The sequence below is a fragment of the Arvicanthis niloticus genome, chromosome 30, assembly GCF_011762505.2.
Source record: "Arvicanthis niloticus isolate mArvNil1 chromosome 30, mArvNil1.pat.X, whole genome shotgun sequence".
In the NCBI taxonomy this organism is placed as follows: Eukaryota; Metazoa; Chordata; class Mammalia; order Rodentia; family Muridae; genus Arvicanthis; species Arvicanthis niloticus.
The window spans coordinates 15593112-15615382 of NC_133438.1; the positions used below are offsets into that span (position 1 = coordinate 15593112).

At 38.7% G+C, this 22271-nt stretch overlaps 1 protein-coding gene across 9 annotated transcripts in view; it reads right to left on the reverse strand.

The window, feature by feature from the left end:
• Nucleotides 1–12587: 12587 nt before the first annotated feature.
• Nucleotides 12588–22271, reverse strand: part of Ptprk (protein tyrosine phosphatase receptor type K) — a 501415-nt gene continuing 491731 nt past the window's right edge. For all 9 annotated transcript variants that reach the window (XM_076927962.1, XM_076927965.1, XM_076927961.1 and 6 more), the window contains 5 exons: nt 20553–20684; nt 20305–20430; nt 17710–17873; nt 16905–17040; nt 12588–14130 (listed from right to left, as the gene is read on the reverse strand). In XM_076927962.1, the coding sequence (XP_076784077.1) occupies nt 14077–14130; nt 16905–17040; nt 17710–17873; nt 20305–20430; nt 20553–20684 (612 nt within the window). In that variant the 3' untranslated portion in view covers nt 12588–14076. The remainder of the gene's footprint in view (nt 14131–16904; nt 17041–17709; nt 17874–20304; nt 20431–20552; nt 20685–22271) is intronic.

Genomic DNA, 22271 nt, shown 5'->3' on the forward strand with positions numbered 1-22271 from the left:
AATGTCATACAGAAATTTAAAAAATGTAAATATCCAATGTAAGTAGGTCTCAGATACCTAAGTTAAAACCAACAAGAACAACATCCTGCCAGAATAATGTTTATGTGACATTTAATGGCCAGTTAAAATATATTTTATGGATACATAAATACCTAAGAAAGAGACATCCTAGCAATAACCACTGAGTATACAGTTCTGCACGTATCACTTCAATGAATGGAATATGTCTGAAAATATATTCATTCCACCTTCACATATGAATAATTGGAGTGAATATATTGATATCTACCTTATGTGCTACACATTGATAGTGATCTCTAACAATATATGCTAAGACTCAATCTTTAGACTTTGACCTTATTTGGAAATATGGTCATTGTAGATGCAGTTAGGTTATGATGAGGTCGTACTATAAGGTGAGCAATTTGACTCCTTATAGAAAGCATCATAATAAGAGGATGCTCAGGAAGATGAAATGTAGAGGACAAGCTTGGAGTCGTGATGCCCTATTCAGGGGGTATACAGGCTTGTTGGCAAACGACTAGAAGCTTGAAAGAGACAAGGAAGGATTCTGTTAAAGGTTTCAGAAGGAACATGGTCCTCCCAACACCCAAACCTCAGATTTTCAGCCTTTAGAACAGAGATATATTTTTCTGTTGTTTTATATCTTATCTCTTCAATTTTGTGAGCATAGTTGTAGGAACTTAACATAATCTAAAAGCTCTAACTAGAAGAATGACATATTTCAAGGTGGTGAGACCCCCATTAGGTTGTGCAGGGAGAGGTTGTGATTTACTCTTGGCTATTTGTTTGTCCCCTGTATGTAATGAGCCAGGCTTCAGTAATACAGATGTTGTGGGGCTCAGAACCTGGACCTAAAGCTGAAGCTATGTGACGTATACACTTTTGCTTGAAATTGACCAGCTGCCGTGGCTATTTGAAAAATGTTTCTAGATTATTTTTTTATGTATATGAGTTCCCTTTTTGGTTTTCATAGTAGGCTCTGTGTTTATAAAATATGTTTGACGTTGTATCATTTATGAGTTTGGACTAGATGGGAGTATGTTTTGTTTATATTCAATCAGTGATATTGAACTGGATGTATGCCAATGTCTCCTCAAACCCAGCTTTATTTTTTGATTCTCATGGTCCTGAGTCAAATTGCTTATTAAGGAGCTCATTGAATTCATCAATACTATAAATGAAGTGCCAAAGTACTTAGGGGAATGAGCTACCCAGTGTGCTCAAAGGAGGGATTTGGAAAGATCTCAGGAGGCTTTGGTTTTCATGTAATTGTATATTCCCTCTTAGTAGAGACACTATTTGATACACAGGGGAAAATACAGGGAGAGCAAGATTCTCAGATTATAGGCCTGGCTTAAACTGTGTCCAGTAAACATTTGTTGAAATCAACCACATTCAATTCAGAGCAATGTATGGAACATGATCATACAGAGTGAGGGCGCAGAGTGGAGCCCAACGATGTATGATGCATCCAGACTCTTAACTCAGCCTCCAAAGGTCGTGATGACTTCACTTTGTAGCATTCTCAGTGCTTTCCAGTCTGACTAGACACTTTCTACCCATGATTCTATCAAGTCTCTTTCCATTTTTGGTTTATGGATTGAAAAGACCCTCCTTATTCTCTTCAGCAACCAGGTCCATCCCAAGAACAGTAATTTTGAGGAACATGTTCACTATGCAACATTCATTTTGTATATTTAGTATATATGTTGTGTTGATCTTTCTGCCTTCCCTGCTTGGTTTCATTGCTTTGGACATTGGTGGCCAAGCGTGAGACTTTGATTTACAACTTTGCTCTCTAATCTTTTTCTTCTGGATGTTACTACTCTGAGCCACAGAGAAACACTGTGCTATAAGTGTTATCTTTTCCCATGTGGAAAAGAGATCATGGACTCAAAGGTAAATGACTAATATGGTGGTTTTGCTTGTTTGTTTGTTTGTTATGTTGATTGGGTTTTTTTCTCTCTATAGAGCTGACTCTATTGTTCACCATAGTGGAGTGGTTAAAGATTTTTATAATTGTAGATGGATATAGTTGGATAATCTACTAGGTTGTATGTACGAGCATGTTAGGAAGGTGTAACTGAATATACATGTATATTATATATTATATATAATATATATTATATATAATATAATATATATTATATATTAGGAATGAGAATATCCTAGATCTAAGCGGTTCTCTAACATGGGTGTTCTGGTGATTCCTGGCCCTGTTTGACTACAGTTAAAGCATGGAGTGAAAATGAGGCCGACTCTCTTTAATATCCCAGCCAATAAAACAAACCAACCACTCTGCTTTTCATCCCCAACACTACAGCATTATTAATCTCAGTGTCCGAATTCTCTGAGGGCATAATAATGGTTTATTGAACTAGAATTTGAATCTGCCATCTGGTCTTACAGTTACAGCCATGTCGGTTTTGTATTTGATAGTTGATTAATCCTAATTATCAAGTATAAATAGGGCTCTGGAGCCAGTAACAACCATGTTTAGAATCCAAGGAATTTTCTGATGGAGAAATATGACAATCTAAAATCTGTAAATATACTCTTATTTGAAAAGGTGGTTTCTTAAATTTAGGATCTTGAAGTAAGATCATTTGGATTATAGAGATGAGTCCCAAATCAATGGAAGTGTCATTACAAAAAGGGAAAACACACACACACACTCACAAAGACAGATAGACACACACACAGAGAAAGAGAGAGAGAAAAGGAGGGAGGGAGGGAAAGAGGGAGGGAGGGAGAGAGAGAGAGAGAGAGAGAGAGAGAGAGAGAGAGAGAGAGAGAACCCTGAGAAACAGAATGCAGAGATTAAAGTGACATGTTCATAATCAAAGAATGAAAGAGTAAAGCCCATCTTAAGAAGCTTGGAGGGAGACATTGGGAGAACCCCTGAGAACAGCTGCAGAAAGAAATCAGCCCACTGTTATCTTGGCTTTGGACTCCTGGTTACCAGAGGTCTGAGAAGATAAATTTCTGTTGTGTAGAACAGAACACTGTTGGATTTTTACTGCCGTCTCAGGAAATGTGTGCACCCTGTCAATGTTTCTTGCTAGTGGTAGTTGCTTGTCTACTAGTGGTAGTTCAGTGACCATCCAAACCACACCCTTAAGCAGTACTATCAAGGTTTTATATCCTTAAGAAATTAAACACTTGTATTGTCTACCGCACCCTGCAATAGTGGCTGTTAGCAATAGAACATGGAATGTGTCTTGTGTCCAATGGAGAGGAAACCAGCCAGCCCCAGCTACATGTCCAGTTTCAGAAATGAGGATTATAGCAGCTATGTATGTTTTATTCATGACTTGTAATGTATAGTTCTTGATGTTTTTTAGTGTTTGTTTGCATGCATGTGTGTGTGTGTGTGTGTGTGTGTGTAAGTTAGAGGACAGCTTTTAGGATTTTTTTCACCCCTTCCACAGTGAGTTCTAGGGGATCAAACTCAGGTCACCAAGTTTGTTTGGCAAGGTATTTTACTTGATGAGCTATCTTGCCAACTCTGTTTCTTTTTCAGAAACATATTGTGTGTGTGTGAGACTGTGTGTGTGCATACATGTGTTTTAATATGTTTGTGTATGTGTGTGACATATGTACATGGTTTCTGAGGGTCTCAGTCTCCTACAGCAGAAAGTCATGGTAGAATTCAAGGCTGTAGATCACATGGCATTGTTTATTTCCAGCAAGTGGAAAGCAGAGAGATAAGTTAGGATGAGAAGTGAGTATAGTTTTCTGAAGTTCACCTACTTACCTGCTTCTGACAACTAGACTCTACCTCCTGAAGGTTCCATAGTCTTCACACTGGCATCACATGCTGTGCGTGTGATGAATGAGCACAAGGAGGACATTTCCTGTTCGGACCACAGTGTGCATGTTTGCTGTATTTTTCTCAGAATTTTGGTATGTGATGTTGCCCCTAGTTTTATTTTAGCTATTTAATGTACAAATGAGTAAAATATTTTGAGCATCTTCTGGTGTTTTCTTTTGTATAGTCTTCTGTACAGTGTCTTTTTAATGTCATTGGTTTATATCCTACCTGCATTGTCAACTCTTGAGTTTAGTGGTCTTTATAAGCCCTAAATACTTGTGTTTTTGTCAGATGCACAGCTTGTATGTATTTTCTTATTTCTTAAACTAAAATTCTTAGTTTCAGTGAGCTCCAGTTTCTCACTCATGTTTTATGAGTTAGTATCTGAGGGCCAAGCTTAAGAGCACTGAGGAGTTCTAAACCAAGAAAACATTCTAGTTTATTTTTCTAAAACATATCTCACAGTCTCCTGACGGCTATATTTATTATATTTACATACTATTTATATTTATATAATAATTAACACTGAATGCATTCCTCCAACTAGTCTACATCTGGCCAAGGCTGCTTTAGGTCTTGTAATCCTTATAAGTTTCTATACACATTTTAGGATACGCTTGACCATGCCAACATGTCTCTACTTAGAATTTTTATAGGGATTGCAGAAAATTACATTAAATCCATTTTGGAAAGAACTGAGAGTTTGACTATGCAAATTCTTCCAACTCATGAAACATATATCTTTCCACTTATTTACATGCATTTGGCTTTTATCAGGGTTTTCTAATTTTAGCATATGCATCTTATATATGTCTATGAATGTGCATTGAGTTAATTTCCTTTAGAGCAATAATAAATGACATAGAACATTCCAGTTTTGAAATGCTGCTAATAGGAGTACAATATTTTTGTGGCAATTTGAGTACAATATTTTGTGAACTTATTTTACTAATATTTACTTATTTTTACTAATTTTAACTTTTTTGAAAATCAACCAATTAATTTAATTAATTAATTTTATGTATTCTTTGGGGTTTTCTTTGCAGACAATCATGTTTATCAATAGTGATGTTTCATTTTGTTTTTTATAGCTACACATCAATTATTTCTTTCTCTCTTTCTTCTTTCTTTCTTTCTCTTTGTTGAAATGCTAGAAATTCTAGTACCAGGAGAAACAAAATCTATTCACTATCTATCTATCTATCTATCTATCTATCTATCTATCTATCTATCTATCTTCATCTATCTATCTATCTATCATCTATCTATCTATCTATCTATCTATCATCTATCTATCTATCACCTATCTACTTTTATCATCATCTGAGAGAGAAAGAGATAGAGATACATAGAGAGAGACAGAGAGGGAGAGAGAAAGAGAAAGAAAGAAAGAAAGAAAGAGAGAGAGAGAGAGAGAGAGAGAGAGAGAGAGAGAATGAATATGTGTATGTGTGCCCAAGCAACTGTGAGAAGATCAGAAGACAACTTTCAGGAACTGGCTTTTTCCTTCCACTGTGTAGGACTTAGGGATCAAACTAAAGTCATCAAGGCTGACTCTAGGTGCTTTTACCCACCGAGCAATTTGCCAGACATTCACTTTATATTTTTGTAAAAATTTTTATACTGAACCCAGCGAGCTCACCAATTAGACTTGATTGGCTGACCAGGAAGACCAAAGAAAGCTCCTATCCCTGCCATCTCAGCATGCCTCTGTCTTTTTATGTGGCCATGGTGAACCAACTCAGGTCCTCATGTTTATCAGCAAATGTTTTATCAGCTGATACTTGATAAATATTTATTGATACTTCTGTTTTTTACTATTTTAATTTCTTTCAATTTCATCTCATTATTATCTCTCATTTGCTATTTGTTTTGCTTTGTTTTATTTTGCTTTTCAAGACAGGGTTTCTCTGTGTATCCCTGGTCATCCTGGAACTGGCTCTATAGAACAGGCTGGTCTTGAACTCATAGAGACTCACCTGCCTCTGCCTCCCCAGTGCTGGAACTAAAATGTGTGCATACCACCACAACCCCACGTTTTCTATTTTCTTAACATAAGAACTTCAATAATTTATTGGGACTACTTCATGTCACATGTTAGCATTTAGAGTGGTAACTCTAAAATTTAGCGTGGTAACATTAGGTCTGCTTTGCCACATGTCATATATTAACATACATTGTACTGTTATTTTTGTTTTTTTTTAAATTTTTACTTGAAAAATTTTATTTGTTTAATGAATTACACAGTAGAATTAGCTTAATTTACATATCTTGGGAGGGTTTTATATTGCCTTCCTTTTATTAAATTTTTGTTTGAGAGTTACTTTTCAGTTCAAATTAAATGTTCCAGACATTTATCTCAAATGTTATTAAATTTGTTGGGCTTTATTTTATAGCTCAAGATATAGTCTTGGCAACCGTACATGGAAGCTTGAATAAACCATGTTGTGTAACCAGATGTATTGCTCAGCCTTTCTCCGTCTTAGTTGGACTTCTGCTTTGCAGTTTTGTGAGTTGAAGAGGAAAGACACACTGTTTCCAACCACAGCAATGAATTTGTCTTGTTCTTTCAATTCTACCAGGATTGATTCCATGCATTTTGAACCTCCATGGCTTGATATGTGCACAGTTAGCCTTGTTCTGGCTTCCTCACAAATAGATGTCTTTGTTATAATGGAATATTCTATGACTGCAGTAATTCTATTTGCTTAGAAGTGTGTTCATTATATATTAGTCCAGCTACCTGTAACTGTTTAACCTACATGTTTGTATGGTATACATTTTTGAGTCTTTCCTGATATCAAATCATAATTCACTGGTTCATAAATTTTTAAAATTTATTATTGGTATTTTGTAAATCTGTAAAATTTTACAAAATGTATAAATTGGCATTGTTGATGATCTAAAGTGATTATTGATATGTTAGCACCCAAATCTATAACTTTTGTATCTTTTTCTTATTTTATGTATCTCTTTCCTTACCTTCTTGTGGAATTCTATCTTGACTATTTTAGTGCTTTTGTGCATAGGTTTGATATGACATTCTCAGTGATTTTTTTTGGGGGGTACCCAGTTTTTCTGTTTGAGTGTGACAGTCCACTATGATCAATATTTTTGCTTTTTTAAACTTGGAACTACAATCTTCCTTAATATCAGTTATGCCATTATTTTAAGTCATCAAAGATTGATAAACAAGACATAAGAATGCTGTAATATACCCACAATTACATTCATTCTGATGTTCACCTTTCCTCTCCAATGCTTAAAAACTCCATCTTATGATTTCCTCTCTATATAAAGAAAGAACTTTAGTCAAGGATAAGGAGAGGTCAAGGGGCAACAATGGAGACAGAGATCGTATCACAAATCTCCAGTTACCTACCACATAACTCAATACAGATATTTGAGTTCTCTAGGTTTTAATTTTCCAACCTTACTAATAAGGTCATTAGATTTTGCACTGAAAGTGTCCCTCTAACAATTTATTATTACACTGAGAAAGTGAATCATTTGATTGAAAACAACCCTCCGCCCATCCAGAGACCACATTTGATCCATGCAGTGAAGAACTTGACACTGGAAAATAAGTAATTAACAAAGACTTTATCATGCCAAGAATAAAACATGAAGGTGAAACTAAATCCACCTGAGTCTGCTGACTGTGCTCCAGGCAATTAGGATTGTGAAAGTGGAGGGCAGGCTCCCATTGTGGGTGGGCAAGTGCCCACACTGTTTGCACCTGTCAGAGAAGTTAGCACACACAGTCACAATCTGGGATGCAGGGAAACCACAGATGCCGTGCTGCCCCGTGACTGAAGCAGCTCAGGCCATCCCGTGGCTAAGAGACACATGCTCTTCCTGAGTCTGCAATGCTATTCCTGGAAAGATTATTTTCTTGTCCTCATTTTGAGAAGCTGACTAAGAGAAAGGTGAGCTACCTTACGAAATATGCTTTCCTGATCTCACCAGTGAGAAGGGACACACTTACCTTTTCCTTTATTTTGAAAGAAGATCTTCCTTTACAGCCTAGGTTGGCCTAGAACTCACCATGTAGTTCAGGGTGCCTTTAAATTTTCAGCAAGGGTCCTTCCACAGCCTCCTGAGTACTGGAATTATAGGCATGAGCCACCATGCCCAGCTAATACCTACTCCTACCCAAGCCTTTCCAAACTTTAAGAATTGAGGCTTATATACATGTGGTTTGTCTTTCAGAATAAAATTAAGTATAGAAAAATAATTAATTTTTGTTAGCTGGCAAGAGACAGAAAACTTATTCAAGTTTAATAGTCAAAATCTCAGATATGTCTCTTGTCATCTGGTAAAACTATCTTGTCTTAAATGTCCCAAATTTATCTGGCTGCTACAGAGGTCTCATATTGTTGATTTACATTCATGGCTTCATGTTCATCAGTAGTATGATTCTGACCTTCTAACTTAAGGAGGCTTAAAGGGAAAGATTTTACTAGCTAGCTTTCTCTTTTGTTGGGGGAATGAATGGAACCAAATTTAGTAAGAGTAATTGTTACAACTGATGAAACTTTGCACACTCATCTAAAAGAGAAAAACAGTGAACAGTCTCAAAGAGACTGTAAGCCTACATGGCTTTTGTATGGAGGTTATAGATCAATGCTCACTGTCTTCTTCAATAATATTCCAACCTCTTCTTTGAGATTGGGTGTTTCTATTGAACTTGAAGCTCACTGATATTGCTAGGCCAGCTGCCCAGCAAGACCCAAAGTCCCATTGTGACCACCACCATGCCTAGTTATCATATGAACACTTAGAATGTAACTCCTATCCTCATGGTTGAGTGACACGCACTTTCCCAACAGAACCATTGTCCATCTCCAGTTTTACTTTTTCCGGGTATACTAAATAAAGAACAGTTATCATTAGGATATCTTCATACAAATACATCATGTTCTTTGATTAAGGAAATTCAGAGTGGGTAGCACCAGTTCTCAGCCCAGAGTGGAAAATTCAGGGTATTTTTTTTTTTTTTGAAAGAAATGAATTTTGCCAGAAAAAAAACAAAAGGTGATGTCATCTGCTGCAATGTGACCAGAGTGGCCCAAAGCCAATACAAAATACGACTCCAGTCTCTACCCTGAAGCACATTTTAGTCTGTAACTATGAGTGTTCTGCTCTTTTCAACAACACAGGGAACATGGCTCTCATCCTTTCTCTGCTTTCCCAGTTGGACTGTGTGCCTCCATTCCTATACAAGCAAAGCTTAGCCCATGGCCTTTCCCTGTCTGTACAGTCTAATTTCTATTTATAAAAGCAATTTGAATTTGAATTTCTTATTCCCACATCTGGCTACACTAAATACATGTCTCTAAGCATGATCCCTTTTCAAAGCTTTCTTGGTCTCAACTCTATATACTCAGGACAGAGTAAAGACAAATAAATCTTAAACAGTTAATTTGGTATATCAGCAGTACCGTTTTCTATTAAGTTTTGGGACATTATTCTGTGTAATTGACAAGTGCATTCTGAAAGGTGTTAGCTGTCATAAAGATGTATCCCTGCTTCTCTCTGTGGACAAAACATTAAAGAAAGAGCTTTGAGATATCCTGTCGGGACCTTATGTTTATTTCAGTGGTTTAGAAATCCATCCATTACTTTCTTTTAGGATTTGATGCAGCAGGGTCTCCCTGGTGTTTGCTCTCTTCCAGGTTAGCATTTCAAATCACTGTGGAGAAGGATGGAAGTGCTGAAATGTTATGTGTCTATCACATTTCTATTGATCTTTGGACAATTTATATTCTAGAAGTGAGTCATAGCTTATGGTAGATCCCAAGAAAGAGCTTTCCCTTTTGATCCCAGATGCTATTCTGAAAGTTTACTGTTTCAGTACACTCAGCATACTGTTTGACTAGGCTAGTGCAGTGGAAAGATGCAGATGCCATTCATTCCTCTATCCTCCTTAAGCTGTAGGGAGACATTATGAAATAGTAGGTAAGTAGAGATTATTAGGCTACAGCAAATAATGATAACCTATCTTTTCACTTGACTTAATATAGCAATAAATCAATCATACACAGATTCTACATGGAATCAGCCTTACACTGCCACAAGCCTGGGAAGGCTGTGAAGTTTGGGTGAAGTTTCTGGTAAAATTTTATGAGTAAATTCTGCTAACTACACTTAGCTTGGGTATGTGACAGACTACTGACTATTTGCTAAGAATGCATCACTGTGAAATCTCACTGAAATTAAATACAAATGTGCAACTGTTAAGCCCTAAAGGTTGCCAAACTACCAAGACCATGTCTTATTTCCAGTTGAATTTACAGGTGCATTCTCCTGCATCTTACTGTAATTCATGGTTGTTGAATTAATGTTGTAGGTGCTGGGAATTGTCATTCCATTTCCTGTGAGCAAAACCTATTTGATAAGGAACAGTTACTGGGGTACAGATTTCATATCTTGTGCCTGGAACCTGAGAGGGTTTCAACAGACAAATGTTTAATAAGCAACACTGGTGAGAAGCCAATGTAACTTGTCACTTTCCAGGCAAGGATCTCCTTGCTTCCTTTCCTCTCAATACTGGAGATCACATGGATATACTGCTTTTATATGAAGTCTTTTCCTTTGTCCACAGACTTAAGTACAAGAAAAGGGTTGTGTAGCTAGCTCAGGCTGGAACACTAATACACTTTCCATGTACTTGGTTAAAATGTTTATGTTCCCAATTGCGTATGTGCTTCTAACAGTATGAGAGGCTTAACTGTGTCTGTGTACCATGGACGTCCAACCTCTCCCTCGTAAGGACACATAGGAAAAAGATTGGCAGATTCAATACCATGACTTGTTATTTCAGGAGAAACTGCTAGAGGGATACAGAAAGGATTACCTGAGAGAAGCATGTTGCATGACTAAAGGGCTGATTAAAGCAACTTAAAGAAAAGGTTCATTTTGGTCCCTAAGGTTTTACTAAGGTGTGGTGGGGCTGAATATCATGGCAGGGTGTGTGCCACATAGCAAAGTTGCTTACCTCATGGCCATCAGAGAGCAAAAGCAAAGTGACAGCCAAGGGTTAGGGACAAGATACACCCTTCCTGGGGCATGATATCAGTCATGCATGTTTTCCAATGAGGAGCCAACTGTTAAGTTTCTCTGTCGATCTTCCTCTGTAACCAGTCACCATAATATATCTGCTCAATTTCTCCCCACCTTCATTCTGGAGATGGTCTTTCGGAGAACCTAGAGCTCACCAATTCAGATAGAAAGGCTGACCAATGAACTTCGGGGATCCAAACAGACCTTCATGCTTGCATGACAGGTATGACAGGTATTTGAAATGGTGGATCTTCAACTCTTAATTTCTACCAGCTCTCAATGGCATCATCAAATAATGAATTTATTACTAAATTAATAAGGTTTAGAACCTTCATGATGACTCATTTCCTCAAACCCATCAGTATACTACCAAGTCTATAACACACACACACACACACATACACACAAGCACACACACAAGCACACACACAAGCACACACACACACAAGCACACACACACACACAAGCACACACACACACCACACAAGCACAAGACACACAAGCACAGACACACACACAAGCACACACACACACAAGCACACACACACACACACACACACAAGCACACACACACACACACAAGCACACACATACACACACACACACATTTTGGAGACATTTCAAGTTCAAAATATTCCAGAGCTCTACCAAGGTACCTTTCTAGAAGGACATGACCACACATTCGTCTACTGAGAGAGGTTTTCAAAACTGTAAGGTGTGAGTCCTTGAACACGAATATTCAGAAAAACACAGTTAATTCATATCAGAAGACAGTTATATTCATACTGTCTTCTGATAATCTGGCTATAGTAGTACCCAAACAAAGCAAACATGATATGTTTTATCTATTGATATAGAAAAAGAGGACTCCATTTTTTCTTTTATTGACTGTTAGAGCCGACATGGTCCACTGAACGTTATGGATAGCTGTATTTGCTATAAGTCTGATGAAGCTCTATGAGGAGAACTGAATCCTTGTGAAGCAAAGCAGAAGCACATGCAATGGTAATACAGCTATAATTCCCAGGTAAATACATCCTGCACGAGTTTAGGAAACTTTAAATTTTTGGTCAGGTGTCTGTGCTACACTTGTTTATACCAAAACTTGTGCAGGGAGGCCGAGCATAGGCAGTGGGATATGGGCTATGTGGAGCTTTCACCAACTTGGCGATGTGTTTCTTCTTAGCTACCCTGACTTACGATTCCCTCTCTCTTTCATATGTTCCTGTTTGCCTTTCCACGTTCCACCCAGGAGATGAACTAACATTTGCTGTAGGAGAGAATGGTCTCTGCTTCCCAGCCATCATGAGACGAGCTGCTGTACCACCCTGGGGTGTTCATCAGCGTCCCTATCACAGCCCTAGAGCAAGGAGGCCGAGGAACTGTGGACTGAAACCCTCATGGTGCGAGCTAAAAATAATTCTTGCTCCATTTTATCTATTTTGTTTCGATATTTGGCAGAAAGCAACTAATACAAATTATGACAAGCTATTCCCCCCACCTCGTTTACCCGGAGTATGTGACATACAATTTAGGGAACAAAAATGCACTGCAGCCTGGATGTAAATCATGCTTTCCGTGAGATTTTTTTGTAGCATTCTCATACTGAGTCACAGATAGGTTATTTAGTTGGGACTAGAGACATGAACATATAGAAGATACAATGATGTGCAATCAATAAATGTTACAATTATAAAAACTTTATTTCACTCTTACTTTCATTAAATCTTTATAAGCACCATGTCATAGACAGGCAACGGAAGGAAGAGAACACCACCAGAATGCTTCAGTTATTAACAAACTGCAAGCCGATGAGGATGTGAAATTACAGCTACGCGGAGCATGTGAAGGAGACCACACTTAGAAAGATTCACCGGGGAATCTCATAAAAGCAGGCAACGGGAACAGGGCATTGATCTGTTCGCGTTGTCTATCGTAGAAACCCAAAGCTTGTGCTTGGAACCATCAAAAAGAACACTGTATTACCTTGACAGCTTATACTTTGCTAAAACTTGACCCACAAGCAGCAATGCTGCCAGCCAGTGTTCCTGAACAGTGCCAGGCCACAGGCAGAGAACAACTCTTTTAAAGTTTAAACGATGCTTCAAGGTGAAATTCAACACTGGGCAAGCAAGCTACCTGCAATGTCTTCCGCTGTGCGGATTTCTCCTATGCAATGATTAAGCCATCATTTACCTAATGAAACTGGGGGGGAAACTACATTTTCCGCAAAACATTTTAATTTGGTCCTCTATTCAGAAACAATTACCAAGATGTTTTACATGAATTTAATTCACAGGCATGTACACAAGGGAACCACTACAGAAAACATTGCTTCCCTGCTTATGAATAAAAAGTTTATCCTCTACTTACACTAAACATACAAAAAATACTCTACAAAAATCGTTTTACCATTGATTTTTAGCTAAAGAAAACTCTTCTGAAACAAACAAAAAAAAAAAAAAAAGAAAAAAAGAAAGAAATGATTGTGTGGTGGTAGTATTTTAGCCATCAAAAAAAAGTAATGTAAAACCAATAAATATAATGTGCTTCTTCCATATAGACATATGTACACTGGAGTCTTTGGCTTATGTTATTTTCAAAAAAAGAACTTTAAATGATCCAGCCATCATTGCACATTAAAAGAAAATAAGCCAATTAAATAAATATATATATATATATCTATATATATTTATACATTTATATAGAACTCTGTTACGCTTGGAACATATAAAAGTGACATTTACTATGACTTTGCACAGCTTCCTTCCCTACTCCTAAGGTCCCACAGCTTTCATTTCAAAAAGAGAGGGAAATGCCACTTACAGAGTGCATGCAATGTGTGGTGGCTCTCTCTCCAGAGAGCAGCAGAGAAAAGGCTGCGTGGTCACTGGACAGACGCGGATCACGTCTCCCTGGAATCTGGGTCTGACTGAAGATAATTTGGGTGGTATGAAATGTGGATGCTCCCATACAGTAACAGAAACTGATCAAGTCCTTTTTATTAAGATACACAACTTTATAAGAAAAATACGTTTGCTTCTCCAATGTAAAAGCCTCCCACCCCGCCCCCCACATTAAAATCTCTCTGTGCAGGTGTCACAGGTACAACAGCTGCTGACTCAACAGATGAACGGATTTCTGCTTGGATGCTCTGGAACAGTCTCACCGAACTACGAGGACTCCAGGTACTCCAAAGCCACGTCATAGCAGAAACGATACTGCTCCTGCAGCAAGTCGGAACAGAAGGGATGGAAGGAGTTAGCAAAAGTCCAACAGTAAGTAATAAGCCGGGCGGTGGCGGTGGTGGTGGCGCACGCCTTTAATCCCAGCACTTGGGAGGCAGAGGCAGGCGGATTTCTGAGTTCGAGGCCAGCCTGGTCTACAGCGTGAGTTCCAGGACAGCCAGGGCTACACAGAGAAACCCAGTCTTGGGGTGCGGGAGGGGAGGCAAAGAACCAGGAAAAAAAAAAGCTGTCTTTAGAAGCAATTGTTAAAGATTACCCTTGTTAACTTCAGACGTTTTTAGTACATTATTGAAATAATAACCATCTCAGAATAAATAAAACCTCAGATGATCATCTCAAAATCATCTCAAGATGATTTTCTGTTTTACATTTTGTATGTTATATATTCTGAGTCATTTTGTATCACACACACAAAAAAATCTACCACATGGATTACTTGTTAGATTATTTAGATATCTTTCTGTTTTGCACTGCTGCTGGGGTGTACCTGTGCTTTCCTCCACATTCCAAATAATCTCTTTAGATAAGAGAGAGGAAAGGAGAGAGAGAGAGAGAGAGAGAGAGAGAGAGAGAGAGAGAGAGAGATGAGAAGAGGGAAGGAGGGAGGGGAAGAGGGAAGGAGGGAGGAAAGGACAGAGAAACAGCCACCATACACTAGCTTTTGCAATTTCATGTGCTTCATTTTTCCGTAGTTCATATCCTATCAGAGTACCATTTCAACCAATTTAAAAAGAATATTTAAGAATTAAAAAAGCCCTCAAACTTATTTATACCTAAATTGATTTCTGACGCCTCTTCTTAATTAAGACAACCTGCTTGATAACGCAACATCTGAGTTAAAAATTATACTTCTTTTGAGTCTAGCCTCTTAGTCCACTATCAAGACACTTAAAAAGTCCAGACACTGTTATAAATGATGACTTATATTATGTAATTCATTGTAAAGTTCCTAATCTAGTCCAAGTAGGTAAAATCCAGGCGGGGTGAACAAGAGCAGAACTTAAAAATGAATATTAAAAAAATGAATATTAAAAATGTTCAGGATCTCTGACAAAAAGCACAGGCAACATGAGTTTCTAAGAGATGGGTATTGCTTTTCACCCTGAGTCCTGAAACATATATACTCTGCATTAGCTCCCTGGAGGAAGTGCACTCAACAAACCAAAAAAAAAAAATGGTTACAGCCAGTCAGTGCCTCTCAATTTTGTTTAGATTTACATTCCCCTACAAAACTCAGCCCAAACCATAGTAAATTTTATTAATCATAGACTTGATTAAGCAGTGCGTTCTGTCAATTCTGTCAAGATATGTGGAACATGAATAAAAAGGAAAACAACTCACTGGAAGGTTCTAGAACAAATGTTCAACTGGAGACTTAGGAGTCAAAGGAAAGGTAGTGTATCAAAGACAAATGCTATTTCTGAAGGCGGGAGTAATCTCCATGTGACTTGAAATGTTTCATTCAGAAACATTCAGAAATGTTTCAGAGTACACACGGGTTATTCATCTTTGAAACCAGAGTCATAACTCCCTCCTGTCCATTCTGTTTGTAAAACTTCTCAAATCTATACTCTTTGTCTCTCTCAACTGCCAGCATCCCAGAGAGGGTGGCGTTGTCTGGTTCCAGCTGGAATTCCCTAAGAGCACTTGAGAAAGGAAGAAGTTAGCTGCCACTTGCCTGAGTGAAACAGCATAAACTGAAGTCTTTAGATGTTTGTCTCAGGAAACAATGCACTTCCTGTGTGAACACCTCAAGCAGGAAGTGGTGGAAAAACACTAAGAGCTTACTGAATCTCTCTCTCTCTCTCTCTCTCTCTCTCTCTCTCTCTCTCTCTCTCTCTCTCTCTCTCTCTCTGTCTGTCTCACTATCTGATCATCTTGATAAGCAACAATGATACAATGATGCTCTGGTCTTTCTCCCCCCCCCCCTTTTTTTTTCCTGAATGCTGCAGCTTCTCTTCCTTCCCCTGATCTCTTTGTACCTATCCCCAAGTAAAGCATGTAGCAGAGGCAGTAAGTGTCCTTCTTGCTTGGTACACAGCTCCATCCAGAATGAATCCTTGCTCACGTTTCCCCATCGGTCCCTACTTTAGATGCTTTGTGAGCTTAGGAGAACTCATGCATTATATGCAATGTACTGTCGGGTTGATAAAAGCTGAAAATTGATAGCAATGACAGACTGACAATTTACATTCAGACTAGATGGGTAGGGCTCTAGACGATGGCTGCAATACACTTCAGTCACTCTTTCAAGAACTCTGGGTGTCAGGTCCGTGCGTACAGGTCAGTGGTGCAATGCCTGGCCTAGCACGCTTGAGGTCCTAGGTTCTGCACCTAGCATCGAAATAAGCTGAATAAAACAAAGTAAGTGAATAAACAGAAAATAGGTGTCTAAGATTCCAAGGTGACCTATGAGCATGCTCTGTGAGTTATCTCAATGTTCTCCAACAAGCGAAAAAGGGATTTATTTTTCTGAGAACCGTTTACAAAAGTTTGCCACAGCACAAAATCACTGATAATACATAGGACAAACGCTACACATTTCTCAAATTAAATGTGAGCATTTTCTTCACCCACCAGGTCACGTGATAAGGAATGCATTGCTATGGGCAGAACCAGAACTCGCTACACTCTACCTGTTAGTCCCAATGTCCCAGTATCTGACTGATTTCCTGTATGTATGTGAAGCCCAACTAGTAAGTAGGTACATGACTAAGTAGTCACCGAGACCCTCCTAAGATCTTGTGGCTCACCGGGGCTTCCACCATGTTTGGCTTGCTGTTCCTCAGGGTCTTTACGGCATGGAACACATCCACCACGTTCTGCCGCTTCACCATCTCCACAACAATGCCTATTGCACAGAACATGCCACTGCGCCCGCCGCCATTCCTGAAAGCAAAGAGACGCTTAGGACCTTCGGGGGAAAATGACATGTCACACATTCTCCTTCGGAAGGAAACTTATCTCTAAAATTTCTTCCATTTCTTTGGATTCTCCTTTACATTTGTGTGTGAAGGGCCGAGAGGAAAAGACTAGAGGAGAAAGTTCGCTCAGCAGTTTCTGTGCTGGAATACGTGAGAGGCATAATTTGTTGCAACATAGAGATATTGAGATCCTAACCATTTGCATGAAACAGAAGTTGTCCAGACAGGTGCCAAGCATAAAACAACCGCATAATTTTTATTTTATATTTTATGGTGTGTATGTTTTGCTTGCATGTTGTCTGTGTGCCCAGTGCATCGGATCTCCTGGAACTAGAGTCACACAGAGCTGTGAGCCATCAGCTGGGTCCTGAGCATCAAACCGAGATCCAGTGCTCTTACCTGCTGAGCCATCGCTTCAGCCACAACAAGTGTGTTATATTTAATAGTCAGAAAGTAAAAGACAAAATTAGTAATAAAGTATTCACTCATGAGACTAGAGTTCTATTTTGAAATAAGATCTGTGGTAGATCTGTCTGCCAGGATTTTAAACAGACACAACGCAAAGGCTAGCCAGGAAGTGAGCTCTGAGGTCCCATGCACGGCCATGCATGCTGCCCTGCTCTGCCCTACTCACAAGCAGTGGATGATCGTCCGGCCTTCCCCTTCTTCACATTCCTCCTGCCATTTTTCCACCTGCAGTATCAGTTTCAAAAACGAGCGTTTGGAGCCAGGCACTTCTCGATGAGAAGCCCAGCCTAGGTACTGGAACTGCTGTACCATCAGATAGCCTTCTTGTGGCTGTAGAGAAAACCAGCATTTTATCGATATCAGGATATAATGAATGGTAAACGACATGCACCTTTTATAATACAAAAGGAATTTATGCTGGACTAAGTCTAGTAATTCAGGTGCCTTTTTAGAAACATTCCAAGGTATGAGAACAAGAACCCATGACTTGTCCCTTTTATCTGCCTGTGATGTTGACTGTCAACTTGATAGGCTCTAAAGTCACCTTGGAGACAAATATCTGGGCACGATTGTGAAGTAGGCTGGTCCGCCCTCCCTCCTGTCTATTCCTCCTACAGGCATCAGGATTTTGCTGAAGTTCAAAAGTGATCTTGTCCTTCTTAGACCTAATGGCTTCTTAATGCTCTTAGTCTACCATGACCCAAAACCTCTTTCATGATCTGGTTTGCTTCCACTGTCACACTTCTTTCTCCCTCTGACACACCGCTGAGGTCAGAGACACTGCTCTCCCTTTGAGGTCATTTACCTCTTTTCTTCTTGCCTTGGGAACTTTAATGAGAATTTCCAGTTTGTTTGGAGACCTTCTTATTATAGTGTCCTTTTCACTACCAAGTAGAATAGCTGATTTGACCCCAGTTTCTCTGCAGAGTTTCCTGTGATGTCACATAACCGCAGTGTTCTTGGAAAGCTCTCTGTCTCTAGCTATATTACACTCAAATATACCTACTAATTCTTCAAATTTTTTGCTCGAGTACTCTTATTTTACGGAAGTCTTTTCCAGTCATTTATGTCTGATCATCCAGTTAAACAATTTGTTTTCTGTGCTTCTCCCCTGACACGTGTACATCATGTCAGTAAATAGATGCTTGGAAAGATTCTTGTATGATGCTAGTCTTCTCTGAGAAGGTATGCATTCCTTAGAGACAAGGAACCTCCTCACTTCACCTTAAACTGTATATTACAAAAACTTTGCATGATATTTTCAGAATGGCACTGCTGCTGAAAGACATTGAAACCTAGAGCCCTGAAGAGAAAATACAGGGAAGACCATGCAGTATATTGAGTGAGTGATTACAAGGTTATCAGATCTTAAGTCTCCCATGGAAAGGCTATGCACCTTTTGGTAGGACATAGACCCCATTTCCTCTAATACCCCATTTATATATTAAACACACAATGCAGTGAATGACACTAAATAATGAGACAGAGAATGGATTAATAAGCACCAGAACGCAATATATGCAGGGACATAACCAAAACAATATATATTCTGGAAAAAATAAAGCAATGCAGATTTCACATCTGAAGACATTCCCATAGAGAATTCAAGATGAACTTTCCTTCTATAGTTGAGCACCTACAGTTGCTTAGTTAAAATATTACTAGAACTATATTAGAACAGATGTGCAAACATAATGAGATTCCATTTAAATTATAGTCTTAGATATGCCCGAATATATTCTTTCTTTCCTCCACTGAAATGAATGATAGAATCAGTTATGAGTTTATCCTGTTCTTATTTATGTACATATAGCCCAATTAACGAGATATACAGATGGTTCTTCTAATGTAAGAAACATGACAGTTCTGACCACATACTTAAAAATCATAGGCATGAAGAGAACTGATGTCTTTAAAAACTTTTAAAAGTGCTGTTTCGAAAAGGTTACTACTTTCTTTCAGTTCTGCTTACTATCTGGTTACGTAAGCTAAATAGTTTTAGTAGACTTTTTTTTTTGTCAGTTGGTTTTAAAGAAAAGACTTTCAGAGATGCTATTATACCAAGCATGTGACTTGTCAGAAAGAAAAAAAAAAAACAACCTTGTGGGACAAAAATGCCACTCAGCTGTTGGCAAAAGACAAGAGTTAGTAACACCACTTCCTCCTTTAGAGCTGGGGCAGAGCCAGATGCCGCAGTGTTTAGTGAGATGGAAGTCAGAATATGTGGATGTGGTTTGGGAGTGGGAGAGAATTAGCAATAGTTGTGGTTGGCTCTGTCCCAAACTCAGGTTTCCCATGGCACACAGGTCCTGAAACAATGACAAGGAAGTCTCCTTTGATGCTGGCATGTTGTATCCTGTCCCTCTCTGTTGTCATCATGATTATTCTTACTTTTCATTGGTATGTTTTTTTTCTGGACTGGATGTCAATACTAACAAGGTGTGCTTCATCCTTGTCCTAAGTCCAACATGTGCTGTGGGGTCAGGTCCAGACTATCAGGGATGACTGAGAAACTGCCCGAGTCTAGATTTCCAAATGGGACACGCAACTGCAGTCACTGACAGGAAAACCTAACTTCCAGCATTTCAAATTTCTCACGTCTGGAATACATTTTGTACAGGAACTAAGACATAACGTGATCAGTGGCTCTGGTATGGGTTGTGTGGTGTTTATGAGTTCTTCCTTTCCTGTTGTTTGGAGAGAATTACGTCCCTACTTGCTCTGCATCAGCTCAGTTAAAATGAACTCAACAAAGACTCACTCTTGTTAGGTTGCATATCCTAAAAATACGATTGATCACATCACAGTCCATTGAACAGGACATGCATTCCACTTGGATAGGACCGTATCGCAGCACCCCTTCCTCTGGCCAGTACTGTGGGCAGCCCTAGATGCGTTTGAAAAAGAAAGATAAGGGTGATTAAAGTGCTTATAAAGTAGAAAATGATGTTTTATTACTATTCTGTTAGGATGTATCAAAAAGCACAAAATTTATCAATGTCTACCAACCTGGGACAAATCCACTTCATTTAACATCACAATGGAGGTACAGCCATAATCATACACTAATCTCCAGAAGTCTTTCACAGTGTTTGGCAATGGGTATTGTGTGACGATGAACGCTGCTGGTTGCCTATAGCTCTGTGGAAAACATAAGATACTTGAGAAATACGGGAACAGAAAATGCATAGTCAGGAAGGGGAAAGGGAGGTAGACATGATTATATGTTCACTGTGATTATTTATAAAAGTCTCAAAGAATGAATAAAATGCACAGTCAGTTGTACAAGCAGATTCAGTGTATGCTGTTGTTAGAGCAAGTAGTGGTAGTAATATTGCAGAGGTATGGAACCAGAGCGTTGCTTCAGCCACAGGACATACTGGTTCCAGGATGTAATAGAACCAGTAAATGACATAGAGTTTGATGTCACTAAAGTGTTTGAGTCCCTCCCAGTTTTATTTCACTGACAAATGTTAATATGGGGCACACACAGAGGAAGAGATGGATGACCTTCCTGATGTGATGACCCTCCATGAGGTACCTGTTGGATAGTTTTAATTTCCCAAAGGTAATGAGTCTCTGAAAGGCTGCAAGAAAAAACAGCAAAATATCCCTGCTCTGTCCATATGTATTTCGTTTCTACAAGTGTATAAATAAAGTTATAAGATTCATCTCTTCTCCAATTAAAAAAATTCACAGGTACCTCAGAATCATACAGTTATTGTGTGGGTATCATCAACATGTTCTCTATCAGTTAATTTACTTTCTGTGGGTGTTAAAGCAATGTTTATCTGGCCTGGGCAATCTGTCAGAGTCATGAGCTATACTAAAACACACACACACACACACACACACACACACAAACATATATATACATATATATATGTATATATGTATATATACATATGTTATGAATTAAAGTTATACTGGCAAGTCTCAGGGTACATCAAAGATGGGGTTAGTTTCTGTTAGAGCCTGCTTTCAGACTATTAGGCTCTGGAGCACAAAAGAAAGCAAAGAAAACGTATAAGTGTCATCTTTGTAGGAGACTGTAGGATGTTCCACATGTGTATTAGGCTGGGCGTTCACTGACATTAATTGTAGAAAATCCAATAAGTTCTTGGGTATGGTGGCACATGCCTAGTGTCCTAAGCACTAAAGAGGTGGAGGCTGGAAGATCAGGAGTTCGAGTCCATCCTCCATTCCACAGAACATTAAGGGTCATGGGTTACATACATAAGACATTGTTTTTTTTTTTTTTTTTTTTTTTAATAGAGGTAGCAACTTAGAAAACCTCATAATAGTCAAGAGAAAAAAAAGACTCCCATATTTTCCTTGCTAGAGTTTCATAGATAAAAATGAAACAAGAATGAAAGCAATAATTTGTCTTAAAGGATTCTGAATCCCGATAGATTTCTGGCTTCTTCCCGAGATAACCAAAGCAAGATGGCTGATGAGAGAATTTTAAATCCTGCCCTGTTGTTGTGTTTATGGGCAACTGCCCCATGGGATGAACATGGGAGGACCTGCAGGTGATGAGCAGTGGGGCAGGTCAAAATAGTGCTTCCTTGATGGTTGGCTTGTTAATATGATATTGCTCATGTCTTCCTTTGTAATTTCTATATAGTCTCAGCTAATACTAAATAAAACTAGTTACCTTTAAATCACTGAACACTGAGCATCACAGAAAACTATTTCCAAATTAAAAAAAAAAAATCCACAATTGGG